General features: G+C 38.8%; 1 protein-coding gene across 2 annotated transcripts; it reads right to left on the reverse strand.

Moving 5' to 3' along the window:
* Nucleotides 1–427: 427 nt before the first annotated feature.
* On the reverse strand, nt 428–11,817 carry kras (v-Ki-ras2 Kirsten rat sarcoma viral oncogene homolog). Of its 2 annotated transcripts, XM_040134253.1 has the most exons (6): nt 11,520–11,817; nt 8,924–9,041; nt 7,761–7,939; nt 7,106–7,265; nt 5,369–5,493; nt 2,820–2,915 (listed from the first exon to the last, which is right to left on the reverse strand). In XM_040134253.1, exons 2-5 carry the CDS (start codon nt 9,032–9,034, stop codon nt 5,374–5,376), a joined length of 570 nt encoding a protein of 189 aa, XP_039990187.1. In that variant the 5' UTR covers nt 9,035–9,041; nt 11,520–11,817; the 3' UTR covers nt 2,820–2,915; nt 5,369–5,373. The 2 variants fall into 2 exon arrangements, with proteins under 2 accessions (XP_039990188.1, XP_039990187.1); XM_040134254.1 differs by lacking the exon at nt 5,369–5,493 and having other exon boundaries at nt 428–2,915; nt 11,520–11,810.
* Nucleotides 11,818–13,033: the final 1,216 nt, after the last annotated feature.

Below are 13,033 nucleotides of genomic sequence, written 5' to 3' on the forward strand. Positions count from 1 at the left end.
TTTTTTTTTTCTCTCAAATTAACATATCTAGTCCTTGTTTATTCTGGAAAATGTACACGACTTGTGAAAGCTAAACGTAGGCTCCACTCTGTCTTGGAGTGTGAGCAGCTGTGAGAATATCCCTTTCATAGATTTTGTGGCCTAAAAGAAACAGATCTGCCAAAGTGATTGAACAGTGCCACCTGCTGGGGAACATTGATGTGGTCTTCAGGTATCAGATGCAGAAACTACCAAAATACATGCCATCCTTAGAAAATATACATTCAGACATTTATGATCCAGAACAATTACTGTCTAATGATTGTGTTCCCAAGTTCTCCAGCAGTTTGGTGTTCTGTGATGGAGCAAACATGTGCAATTACTGCAATCAAGTTTAATAAACCAGTGTTTAGAAGAGAATAAGAATCAGAAGACAGTTGAATTCCTCTTTACTTTGTTCTTTATTACACATTAAATAGGAGTGGTGAGATTCATGGCAAAAAATAGACTCATTTGAGATCAGATCACCACTCTACACACCAGGTGTGTTGTAAAGTGGTCATTCATTCACTTCCCTAGACCTGGACCCAGTCACACTCTAGTCACATACACAGAGCGGAGTGAAACTCCATTAAAGCAACATTCATTTAGACACACCAACGAAATGAAGCACAATTTACAAAATATGCACCTTTCAGTATCACAACTATACAAAGGTTGTTAAAATACGATCCAGGTATAAATGATACATTTCAGAAATCAGCTGTTGGCACGCAATAAAGGAAGAGGAACATTTCAAACATTTCAGTAAAACTACTTTTGAAACAGTATTGTTAACAAGAGGGTTGCTAAATTAAAATTGCATTAACAGTTATTATCTACTTCATGAAAAAAGAGGTAATAATAAACTGGGTCAAAATTCATTAATCCTGAAAACAAAATGTATAATGTATGGATTTTCTGTGTCATTACCGTCACTCCCCTAAAACAGCATTTTGTGTATTTCATGAGCACACACAGGACAAAGTAAATGTCTCGGCTCTTTCTACCGTCTAAATGTAGCACCTAATGCAAACAATAAAAGGCAAATAAAAATTCCCCAGGGAACAGCAATATGGAATACAATGGAAAAGGTGAAATATGGGTTGACCCGGGAAAGAAATTAGGACTTTTTTTTTTTTAATAAATTGAGACAATTTTCTCTAAAAACCAATTTTATGGCAATTATTGCCTCATTTACAAACATCAGTTCCAGTTACATCACCACGATACACGAGCTTTGTGAGAGAAATTGACAAGTTATTCTGCTGGACAATCATTTCTGTTGAAGGCAACCCACCAAAAAATTTCAACACTTTAGGAAATGAATCCAAAAACTCTTTCAAAAGCTCCACATAAGAATCTGAAAATCCATTTGGACAACATTGTGAATAACCTCTGTGACACCACACCAAGAGAAATATTCCTGAAAGCTGCTTAAAAGATGCATCCTGCTTTCTAGCCAGTCACAAGCGAACGAGTCAACAGCTTAGGAAAAAGTGCAAGGCGTGACACCAGCTACTGGAGAATAAAAAATCCTCAAATTTAGTATTTAAACCTAACATTCTATTTAAATATGTCCTCTACTGGGAGAATATTGAAAGGAGAACTCTTGAATTGTTAATTAATTTAACTGACAACCTTGTGTAACAAATTTGGAATAAAATGATTATTGTCAGGATGAATAAAAACAATCCTGCAGTCAAGCATGTGAGTAAAGAAAAGCAGGAAATATGTAACCAGTAAGGTTCAACATTAGCTTGTGACGTGGCATCAATCCCTGCAACAAAAAATTACTCTGACCAATGTAAAACCTGGCTCCTAGTCCCATTTCGTTATCACAAAATGGGTAAAAATTCAGATCATCATGGATTTTTGAATCTGTCATTTCTCACAAAAGCAAATATTGATTACTGTTTATAAACCTGAAAAGCTAGACTTGGGTCAGTGTTCCTCATTGCTGGCTCCATTAAATGTATCAACCAGAGGCAGTTTGCAATATCCATGTCACGTAGGAAACAACGCATGCAAAAAAAAAAAAAAAAAAAAAAAAAAAAAAAAAAAAAAGAAAGAAAAAAAAAAAAAACCAAAAAACTTCTCATGTAGGCAAGAAATCACTCCCCACACAGTACAAAGTATTGACAAACTGCAAATTAATGAATAGCTAATTAGGGTATTAAAACATTCGGAGAAGAGTAGGAGTTTGCATGCATACGTATATCAGTGACATAACTAAGTCATACCTAGAGGTCATTTGAGATGGGGATATTACACAGTGGCTGGGACATTTGGATCTCATCTGGCTGAATGTTGGTCCTTTCTTCATGTCTGTTTTGTCTACGGGACTTGGGATGGAAATTCTTTCTTTGGCATCCCATACTTAAAAAGGGCATTACAGAACCTTTGCAGGTCATGACCTTTTAAGCAAAGGAAATAAAAAATACCTAAGTTATTAATGAGTAATTTGTCAAACATGAGCTGTGATGCAATTAGCTCATAGCTCTGCAGTTATATAAAATTATCCAAATCAACATCATCATCCTATAAAATCAAACAGGCTGTTGGACCAACATATGTGGGCAACTGGCACTAAACTCAAAATAAAGCTTATTGGTGTCAAAGTAGCAAATAACAAAGGCAGAAATATCAGGTCAGGTTTAGTATTCAGTTTGGTGGGTATTGAGAAGGAGCTAATAATTTAGTGTAATGTACAAAATGTATTACTTTAACTGTTCAACATAGTTTCTCTTTTTTAGTCTATCTTGAAAAGGGGTGATTATTCACATAAGTGTACACTTTGTCTTGGACTTCTTTTTCTTCTTTTTACCCTCCTTGCTCATCTTCTCCTTATGCTTCCGGATTTCTCGCACTAATGTGTAAAAGGCGTCATCAACGCCCTGGGAAAAAAAAAAAAAAAAGAAAAAAAAGAAAAAATACATCATTATAGTTACAAGTTAGTATTTTTATACAAGACTACCAATAAACACCAACATAAAAATAAATGAAATAAATAAACAAATGATTTAGAACCTGAAAACATTTAAAGGATTGACAAGGATCTTTGATTCTGAGGTTTAAATTTCAAAAGCTGCTGAATTTAAACAGTAATTCCTTTATATTAAAAGAGTCATTTGGACAGATTAAACTTTTTTTTGACAGCTGTGCCCAAAACTAGAAATCAGACAACCACGCTCCAATCTTTAATATCAAACTGATGTGTAGCCTTGACTGCCAAAGGCAAACTAAATTAAGTATTTTTCCAAACAGCTTTTATATCCATGTCAGTTTAATTGTGTAATTTTGTATTTTGTCAAGTCAAGACAGGAAATTAAACTTAAATGTCAAAAAAAATCATCTTGGATAATGTCCGTTTAAGTTTGAACTGATTATCTGTCAAGTGTACGTAAGCAAGACACACATCAAGGTGCAGGTAAAGTCATCATTCCAGTTCAGGCTATGTGAGACAAGTCAGCAGTGTTCTCACTGACAACTACACAAACAGTAGCTGCAGTTACATGGGCCAGTTTCTTTCCTCCTGAATTTAAAGCATCCAAGATACTCCCACTATGTGTTTAAATGACTGCTAAATAAAATGACAGAACAAGTTGTCCTGTTTATATTTCCAACAGTCTATGTGTAGTCCGCCAACACAAGCAAACTGTCTCATTTATTAAAAAAAAAAAAAATCTCCATTGACCGCTTGGCACCAATACCGATTTACTGCTGTGGGTTTGAACTGAAGCAACAGTTTTATAAAAATATTCTACAAACAGTTAGAGTTATTGAACAGAAGGCTCGCCTTCTGTTTATCACCCCAAAACTAATAAACATAACTATCCAAAGATGCTTCCCCTGGGAAAGACGCACCATTTGGAAAAATGGTAGAAAACTCGTAGAGGCTGTAAATAAAAGAAGAGAGTGGTACGTCTTCCTCAGGTGAACAGGTTTGAATTAAGTAAAGTAGGCAAGTGGTGATATTCCAAGACAAAAAAGTAATGTGAAACAGTTTATAAAAAAAGGTTTAAACCACCACTTTCAAACTGAATGATTTTTTCTTTTTTGAAAAGGAGCCAATTTATTGTGCCTGAGGTGTTTAAACAAGGCTTTCCTATTCTCGCTGAGCTCTCAGCTAGATTACTTGTGAATAATAGGCTCCATGTAAATGCAGCCAGTGTCTGTTGATGCCACACTGAGGCGAGTACGTGAGCACTAGAACAGTTTGGACAGTGCAGTAAATGTGACGCTGAATCTGCAAGGAGCTGCAGAGTAAAGAGACTGAGGCCACTTCAGGTTGTGACAAACACAGAAAGAAATGAAAGAATAAAGATGAAGGGATTTGTGTCTGCAAGAAAAACTGCGTTACCCACAAACACAAACATAATTTTTTGTTCACAACATATCTGCTAATTTCCTAACACACATCCTCCTTGGACATATTTCAGCACATGATTTGGCCCCAGATTCACCATAATCTCTTTTAATCACGCATGTTGGCTCACCAGCCCAAACCCTTTTCTTCATGTTGATTTCAGCAGATTAGGACGCTTTCACACTGGTAGTTTAGTCCGAATTTGGGAACAAGTCGCTGGGAATTTTGATAATATGAAGACTTTTCCTGAGCCTGAGTGCAGACCAAGAAGCCTTTACCAAGCCAACCTGATGGAGGTGGTCTGATTGGCACTGAGCCAACTGTAACATGGCTTGTGTGTGTAATTCTTTTCTCACAGGAAGACACACACGTTTCAATTGTATTTTTTTGTATTTTTAGCAATAAAACGGGACAGAAAATACATTATTGGTGTACGAGCAGAGAACAACCACAACTTTCTGCCATGTTTTTTTTTTTTTTTTTTTTAAGTTTCCATCGAAGTGGTGCTTTTTTTTTCGGAGAGGGGGAGTCCTCAGTTTTTCAGCCCATTCAGATGGTTGTGTTACTTTAAGCATGCTCATGTGGCTCTGCCTGATTGTATATCACTCTTCTTGCATACATCTAAATGTGCACCGTCATCATTTCCGTGTGGAAATGAGGATAAACACTTGTACTGGAAAGAATAACACAAACGTACCTCAGGATCCGTTCAGACTAAAGTAAATGAACCCAGTGTGAAAACGGTCTTAGACAATAATCAGTCATGATGCAAAGAGACACTGAAAAGGGAAGAAATCATCAGCCGGTTCAGCCTCCTGTTAGATCCTCACCACAGCCCCAGTGGAACCAGCAGGTTAGCTTTGAGAGCCCATGAAGCACCAGCTCTCACTGCGTCTTATCCCATTGCCTTCTCCACAATCCCAACTAACAACACAGACACAGACACACAGAGCTGGCAGGCGCGCGGCTGCATACACTTACCCCTTTCACATCACAACACACTTTTTAAGCTTGACACAGCGAGGAGTCTTTTCTTCCTTGCTGAGCTTATTGAGCCGGTACAGCCTGATCTCCCGTACCAGAGTGTAAAAGGCATCTTCCACTCTCTGCAGTATGAGACACAACTTTCCTCAATGTTGAGGAATACAGGGGGGGACATACTATATTGATGCATGTTTTACAGCCTACAGATAGAAAGGAGTGAAGCAGACCGATCCATCTGGTGTGGGTCTACCTGCAATGTTGTTCATCCCTTATCATTTATGTAAACTGATACTCCACCCTAAAACTATCTTGTGAATACCAAACACTAACCTCCTGTTGGCTTGAAAAGGTTTGTAGTTTCCTTCTTCTCAAAGAAGAGGGCCTGTGGTAAGCTTGCATTTAAATAGTGACAAGTTTTCAAGGCAGAAAAAAGTATCTGCAGCTGTATTTTGGCAAAACAATGTTTGTTTGGAACATACTGAGTGGAGAGGTGTTTTTTTAATGGATGCTCTGATACTTTCTTCTGCCTTGAAAACTTGTCAAAACATACTGGAACATTCTGAGCATACACATGGACAAATGTTGATAGTAAATTTTCAAAAATGTCACAATCAGAAGCCACTTTAAATGAACTAAAAAACAAACTATAAACTTTAAACATTCACTTTCGAAGTCTACAGTGGGTGAGTGATGCTGAAAAAAGATTAGAGTGGAGTATTACTTTAACTGTCTAGCCTTATATAAAAGGAGAAGTGCAAGCATTTTATGATGCATTTATATGTGGGAGATTGCCCAGAGAAGTCAGACGAAATCACTGAGATTTGGGAAAAACTTGGTGGCTTTGAATGAAAGAGACAGTTGCTGGTCCAGTGCAGCAGTGCACAGTGTAGATACTGAATTATTGGCACACGCAGGTAGGAATACAGCTGTAAGAAATGAATCATTGTGTCATTAATTTCCCAGCACCAGAAGGAGCCGTGATTCACCCCAGGTCAGAGAGACGTGTGTTTACAGATCACTGCGTCAGCCAGTCAGCCACCTAAGGCAATGCTCACAACACACACCATTTGATCCAACTACGCAACAGCTAATCTTCCAACACCCAGTCACAGTAACCAGTAAGCAGAATCATTAACCCCCCTCAGTAATTACAGACAGCTTGTCCTTTCATGCAGACTCCCTGACACACATTTAGTGATTTGCTGAATATTTATAATGCAGGATCCTTTCCAGATGGCCCTAATGATGATGTAATTTCACATATCCATGACAAAGTAGCATGCAATGATTACATTATCACCCATAAATAAAAAATTCAATTAACCAAAGAGGATTTAACGATGCACAGCACATTGCCCAGGACATTTCCAAGCAACATTATTATAAAAAGACCATCAGAGCCACTGAATGTGACACAAATCAACAGCACCACATTACTTAAGACGTTAACATTTCATGTGATCCCAGCGCCAAGATTATCAAGCCTTTGCAAGGAGTCCTGTCAAAATTACTATGAGTTTATCTGTCTGGAATAATAAAACTTGATTTCAAAGTGAAATTTATAGAGGGACTGCTGTGTCCATCAAGCCAATACCCCTGAGACCACATGCATCTTCTCAACATTCAACATGCTCTACAGATCTGCAGTGGAATACTACAGCAGTTTAGTGAATAGATTTGAAAGTTAGACTGTTTAAGTCTTGAGGGTGTGGCCGCCCCTGGCTGGACTCTCACCTGTCTGGTTTTGGCTGAGGTCTCGATAAAGGGAATGCCGTAGCTACGTGCTAAGTCCTGAGCCTGCTTGGTGTCCACTGTCCGGGACGGGAGGTCACACTTGTTCCCCACCAACACCATGGGGACGTCCTCAGAGTCCTTCACCCGCTTAATCTGTTCTCTGGACAATGACAGACACAACAGAAATATCATTTGATTTTAACCCAGCTCATTTTATAAACTGATGGCTATTTAATGTGATTTTAAAAAGGTTTTATCTGGTCAGAGTAACTAAAATAAAGTCACAATCAGAGTGACAATAAGGTAATTACTGGCTTTTGCTCAATGATGCAGCCTATTAGGACATGTATACATACATACACAGTGATGTAGCAAGAGATTTACTAAAAATCACTTTTTTAATGAATACATTTTTTTTACATTTTTGCCCTGGACAGTAGAGAGCCGACTGGAAATAAACAGTTAGAGCGGAAGGGAATGACCTGCAACAAAGTTTCCTGACCAGACCCAAACTAGATACATTGCGATTACATGATCAGCACCTTACAACCTTAAGCCACTAGGACAGCCTGAAGTGTTGTCCCTTTTAGCTCCAATTAAAACAGTTAGTTCACGCTGGTTGCAAAGACTCCGGCCCTTTGGTCCCTTAGCTCACCTATAGTGGTGAATGTCCTCGAAGGACTTGGTGTTGTTGATGGCAAAGACACAGAGGAAGCCCTCCCCTGTCCTCATGTACTGGTCCCTCATGGCGCTGTACTCCTCCTGACCTGCAGTGTCCAGGATGTCCAGCAGACAAGTCTCTCCATCAATCACTACCTGCTTTCTGTAGGAGTCCTGGAACAGGAAGAGGTGAGAAAGGGATTAGGACTCTGGGGCTGTGGGTTAAATTTCCAAATTGCAACTTAATAAAAATAATAAGAGGTCGTTGTGGATGACATAGTTTGAGAAATATTAATTTTAATTATACTTAAGGTTATTATAAGTGTGTTTTAAAAATCTATGGTATAATAGAATGTAACAGTTTTTGAAACTGTGCATGATTTAACGAGATTTCAACATATATCATTTTTAGTATTCCTTAGTTGTATTAATGGCTAGGTGATTACAATACCAAGAAATGTAAATATTTAAACATAACACAGGAGCAAAACGTACATGTTCAACATAGTCAACTGTGGTAAAAAGTGATACAAAAGTATGTAACATGATGAGCATTTTTTTTTTATATTAATTCAAACAATTGTTTACATTGTTTCATCATGACATCGTTTTATTGACATGATTTTGCTGAAAGATGCAACAGGACTGTATTTAATTATTGCCCTACCCTAGCTATAGTAGGGTCCTATTTTCCACTTTGTCAAAGCACTTCAGCTTTTCATCAGACTGATGGCTACACTAAATGTGATCCACCAAAAATAATCCCTGTGTGATCCAGTAAGCATCCATTGTTTCTGTTCTTATCTTGTATTCAAATAATCTATAGTGAAGCTCTAACCTGCAACAGCATATCAATAATTGATTGCAATCGTAATGAGACCATTCACTCAGCACAGGTTGGCCCCCTGAGAAAGCAGGCAGGCAGACATGCATGGAAAGCCATTAAAACCTGTTTGGTGTCTTTTTAACACTGAAACCAGAAGAACCTGCTGCATCCTTTTTTCTTTTCTTTTTTACCCCCCTTTTCTTAAGAAGAGTTTCTCCTTGTTCTGCTCCCATACCAAAATACACACAAAAATCATGTAGACAGTCATGGACTTACATGCACAAACATTCACACATACAGTTTAAATGCAGGCATTCTCAAAATTTGTTTACCTCAATGGTGGGGTCATATTCATCCACAAAGTGATTCTGGATGAGCTGAATGGTAAGTGCGCTCTTGCCAACGCCACCTGCTCCCACCACTACCAGCTTATATTCTGTCATGATTCACCTGCGGGACCAAAAAAAAAAGTACATTAAACTCAGATATTTTTACAGTCATCTGGCTGAAAGGGAATAGTTTATAAGTCTATTACTCAGATGGTTAAGCCTCCCTGCACTTAAGATGTTCCATTCTGTTGTGGATGGTTAAAACTCTTGAGCACCAAATTATCGCTTGAAACATTTTGCCATCTCGTTCCATTTGCTACTCTTTATTTCTGTCTGACAAGCTGTCAGCTCGCTGGGAAATTTACATGCTCAGGATGGGCAAAAATCAGAAAATGTCAGTGTATCGACATCACTTCAAATGAATAACATATACTGCCTCATATCAAAAAACAAAAAAGTCAGTATTCTTTTAACAACACTGCTGATTCCTTGGAAACTTTAATTTCATACTATCACGTCAATTTTGCTTTTTATTTAGAAAATGCCCATTTCGGAATTCAACAAGAACCATGCAGAAGAAACTAGAATCACCACAAACAGAATATGATGTTTCATCTACAAGAGATTATGTCCAAATGAGGGAAAATAAACACTTAAGAACTGCCGCTGAATTCAGGTGACGCTGTCATGTTATATCATTACCAGCCCTAAAAAGTAAATCAAATGTTGACGAATCCAGGTCTAAAAAGGAACTAAAATTGTTTCTTATTAAAACTATTTCTGTGACAGAAAAGTAACAGACTTCATTGCACAAATACTCAGCTAGTGAAGTAAAAGAAACACAGGTAGATAGGAATGCCCTGTATGTAATCAAATGCCTAAATCCAGCAACACATTGAGTGGTATTTTCTGAGTAGCAGCCACACAACAGAAACCAGCCCCAGGCAGAAATCTATGACATTACATTAAGGCTCCAAAACTGACAAGCAAATGGGAGGCTCTCTGCTGTCTGACCACTCATCAATAGAGGCAGCTGGCCTTTTCAGAAGTTACAGTACATACTGCTCACAGCTCTGCACAGCCTGCAGTCGGGGAGGAGTTCTGCTGGATATGATTGCCTTGTCTAGACAAACAAAAACGAGAATGTGGTTTGATAGGTATTTGGCCAACCAAGGTATACTTTTACTACACTTGCTAGTTTTCTCAACACTTCAACATTTTTCCTGAAATGATCGGTCACATGTCATTTATTACACCCAACAGGGTCTGAGATTTACACATATTACAGAGAGGCTGTTCTGCCCATTAGGAAACAGTCTTACTTTTAACTGAGCAGATAAGACTACTGACAGTGTCACAGACCATTCCAGTAACACTTGAAAGTTTTCTGCCACATGCTTGCCATGCCTGTAAAAATACTCTTTTCATTGTATTAGGGAGTGAAAGTGCCTTTGAATGGCTGAATGTAGTGCATGTATGGTTAGCTGTCAAGTCTATTCAGCAACAAACAGGGATGTAATGGAGGTATACTGCTTATTATATGGTTCAATATTCAAGTAAACTCAGTTTTCTCACCCTCATTTGTGGAGTGGAGGAGGTACATCACATTTTAGGGTTCACATATCCACAGTGTACATTACAGTCTGTTACCTCAAACTGTGCTAAAGTTATGATGCTGTGGTATTTAAACAGGAAAATAATTTCCTGAAAATATGACTATGCCAGTCATGGTTGTTGCTTGCCTTACGCTGACACCATGTGAATGGCATAGTGTTCCCACCTTTTTTTATTTATTTATTTATTTATTTTTATTTACTACACGACTGACAACAAGGTTATGCCCAACGGAGAACTACATTTTACAAACAATATCACGCCAGAAAAGTCAGCAAAATGGTGAAGGGGACTAATTGAGAAATGGGCGACGAATCTGCTGCTGCCATGTGAATATTAGGCTACTTTCTAACAGTTTGCCTCCTATGTGAAATAGCAGAGGTTACAAGGGCCCCCCTCCCTCCTCCTCCACTTTTCAATGAAAGCCCCTGCGCTTTGTTGAAGCAGGCAATAACACTTACAGCAGGCTTAAAAATCGAAAGGAGTTTGATTTAAATCCGCTGGTCTGTGCCCTCGGGGTTGCCAGATTGGTTGTGCGAAAACCTCAGAGCCACTGTGTTCAATAACCAGTATGCTGTGCTGTTAGCTAGCTTAGCACTGGAGCTCGCTCACAGCCTCAAAAAGTAAGCTAACTACCCCCTGTGTGCTAACTTAATACGATTTACATGAGTAATTCATTAATGCAGCATTGTCTGCACCGTGTGTCCGGACAAACTCAGTATCATTCATTCAAAGGGGAAGGGTGCAGATTTTGATGCCGCCATTGATAGGTTAGCCCAAAGGTCTGCATTGCAGGGCCAGACGTTAGGTTAACAATTGGGCGTAGTAGTTTGCACTAACAGCGAAAATTTAATATTTCCAATAGAATGATATTTTTTAGTGGTCGCACAAAGGACGCGCTGACCGACCTGCTAAATTAGGAAGAACAATGTTGCACCAAACCGTAAAGGGACACACATGTATGAATCTTATCCATTTGTTTTACCTTTTAGCGAGTGGAGTTCCGCGTCCGAAGTAGCGACCAAACAAGTCAAGCTGATAATCCTCTCGTTTCACACGATCTCTGCATTTCCTATTTCACACCGAAACGCCCGCATTTAAGTCGGTCTACCTCGTTTCAGAAGCAAGCGGGAACATGCGGGAAAAGTGGACAAATTAATCGATTGAACTTTCCATTTGATCCAGCGTCCGGCCTAGCTGCTCAGGTTGGCCTCCTTTACGCGAATATGGGCGGATACGGGGCGCACTTTACCCAGAAAGCATAGCTGGGGATTTCAACCGGTTTGGGGCATATCTCTCGACTCTATGTCGCAATATGAGCAGCAATACGCTTCCCTTTGTCCTGTCTTTATATACTATTGATGTTTAAGACAGGATAAATTTATAATGTATACATTCAAACAACCCCTAATTGCCTCTGTCAGTCATGTACAAGTTGTTTATGTGCACATATTACTCGATTTTTTATTTTATTTTATTTATTAAATGTAATCGGAAACCGTAGAGTGGTTCACATTAACGCTTTAATGATCACAAATAGTATTGTAGCTATGTAGGTCACATGGTGTCAGTTTCAGGACGTCTCCTTTCGGTACCATGATCCCCTGCTGCTGCCTTGCTGCAGAGTCAACAAAGCCTAGGGGGCGACTCCACTATATATAGGCTCTAAATATAACTGGAATGTGCTGGAGGGACGTCATTCCCAAGCAAGGAAATGATTTGGCAATCCTCTGTCAGTTTTCCTAAGTGTTCACTAGGCTGCCTCCTGCGCACCTTATGTGCATAAGTGCATGCGGGGTATGTAACGAAGCACAGACGTAACACTAAAAATGTATGTTTAGGAAGTAAAATGTATGTCAAAAAAAATGACCTGTAGAAGCCATGCTATAAATATTAAAGTGACGCCGTCCCACAAATCCGACAGGCCAGTGGCAATAAAACAGGAAATACAAGGGCTATAAAGGAGCATGACATACTAAAAGACAATGCATCATTTTCACTCCGTACGGCAGACACGGTAGAGGTCACTGTTGACTTGTCTGGCAGTTCTCCAAACTGCACGGCCCTGAGGCCATAGCTATGTTAGCGAATTAAAAAAAAAAAAAAAAAGTGAAGGCCAATTTTAGGCCAAAATTATGTTCAGTGTCATTGAAACGCACTCTTTGGTACATGACAACGGAATCTGGAGAGGCCTCCCATTTAGGCTATAATGAATTAATCAAACGTATTGAATGAACACCTACTGTATTGTGTGCAGAAATTTAGTAGTTAGTGTACCATTTTTGAGACTGGAATTTAACATTAGTGTTCTGGTAGTGTTTTGTGAGAAGGCACCCGGTTCTTTTATTTACATCTCAAAGAAATGCACTGTGTCATTGCCCAGCTGCATTTAGTTGTGGTTATATTCAAAATAAAAATAAAAAAGATGATGCAGATTAACCTTCCCAACAAAAAGCAGAAGTATATAAAATAGGATGCGCCATAAATATTTTTACATCA

The sequence above is a fragment of the Xiphias gladius genome, chromosome 8, assembly GCF_016859285.1.
Source record: "Xiphias gladius isolate SHS-SW01 ecotype Sanya breed wild chromosome 8, ASM1685928v1, whole genome shotgun sequence".
NCBI lineage: Eukaryota > Metazoa > Chordata > Actinopteri > Istiophoriformes > Xiphiidae > Xiphias > Xiphias gladius.

What these genes read in the sequence shown, in the direction of transcription:
- kras (XM_040134253.1), bottom strand. Translation starts at nt 9,034, where the DNA reads ATGACAGAATATAAGCTGGTAGTGGTGGGAGCAGGTGGCGTTGGCAAG. An exon ending in AATATGACCCCACCATTGAG is followed by an intron (nt 7,940 to 8,923) that starts GTAAACAAATTT and finishes TTCCTGTTCCAG; the next exon opens with GACTCCTACAGAAAGCAGGT. An exon ending in CCTCAGCCAAAACCAGACAG is followed by an intron (nt 5,494 to 7,105) that starts GTGAGAGTCCAG and finishes CTCATACTGCAG; the next exon opens with AGAGTGGAAGATGCCTTTTA.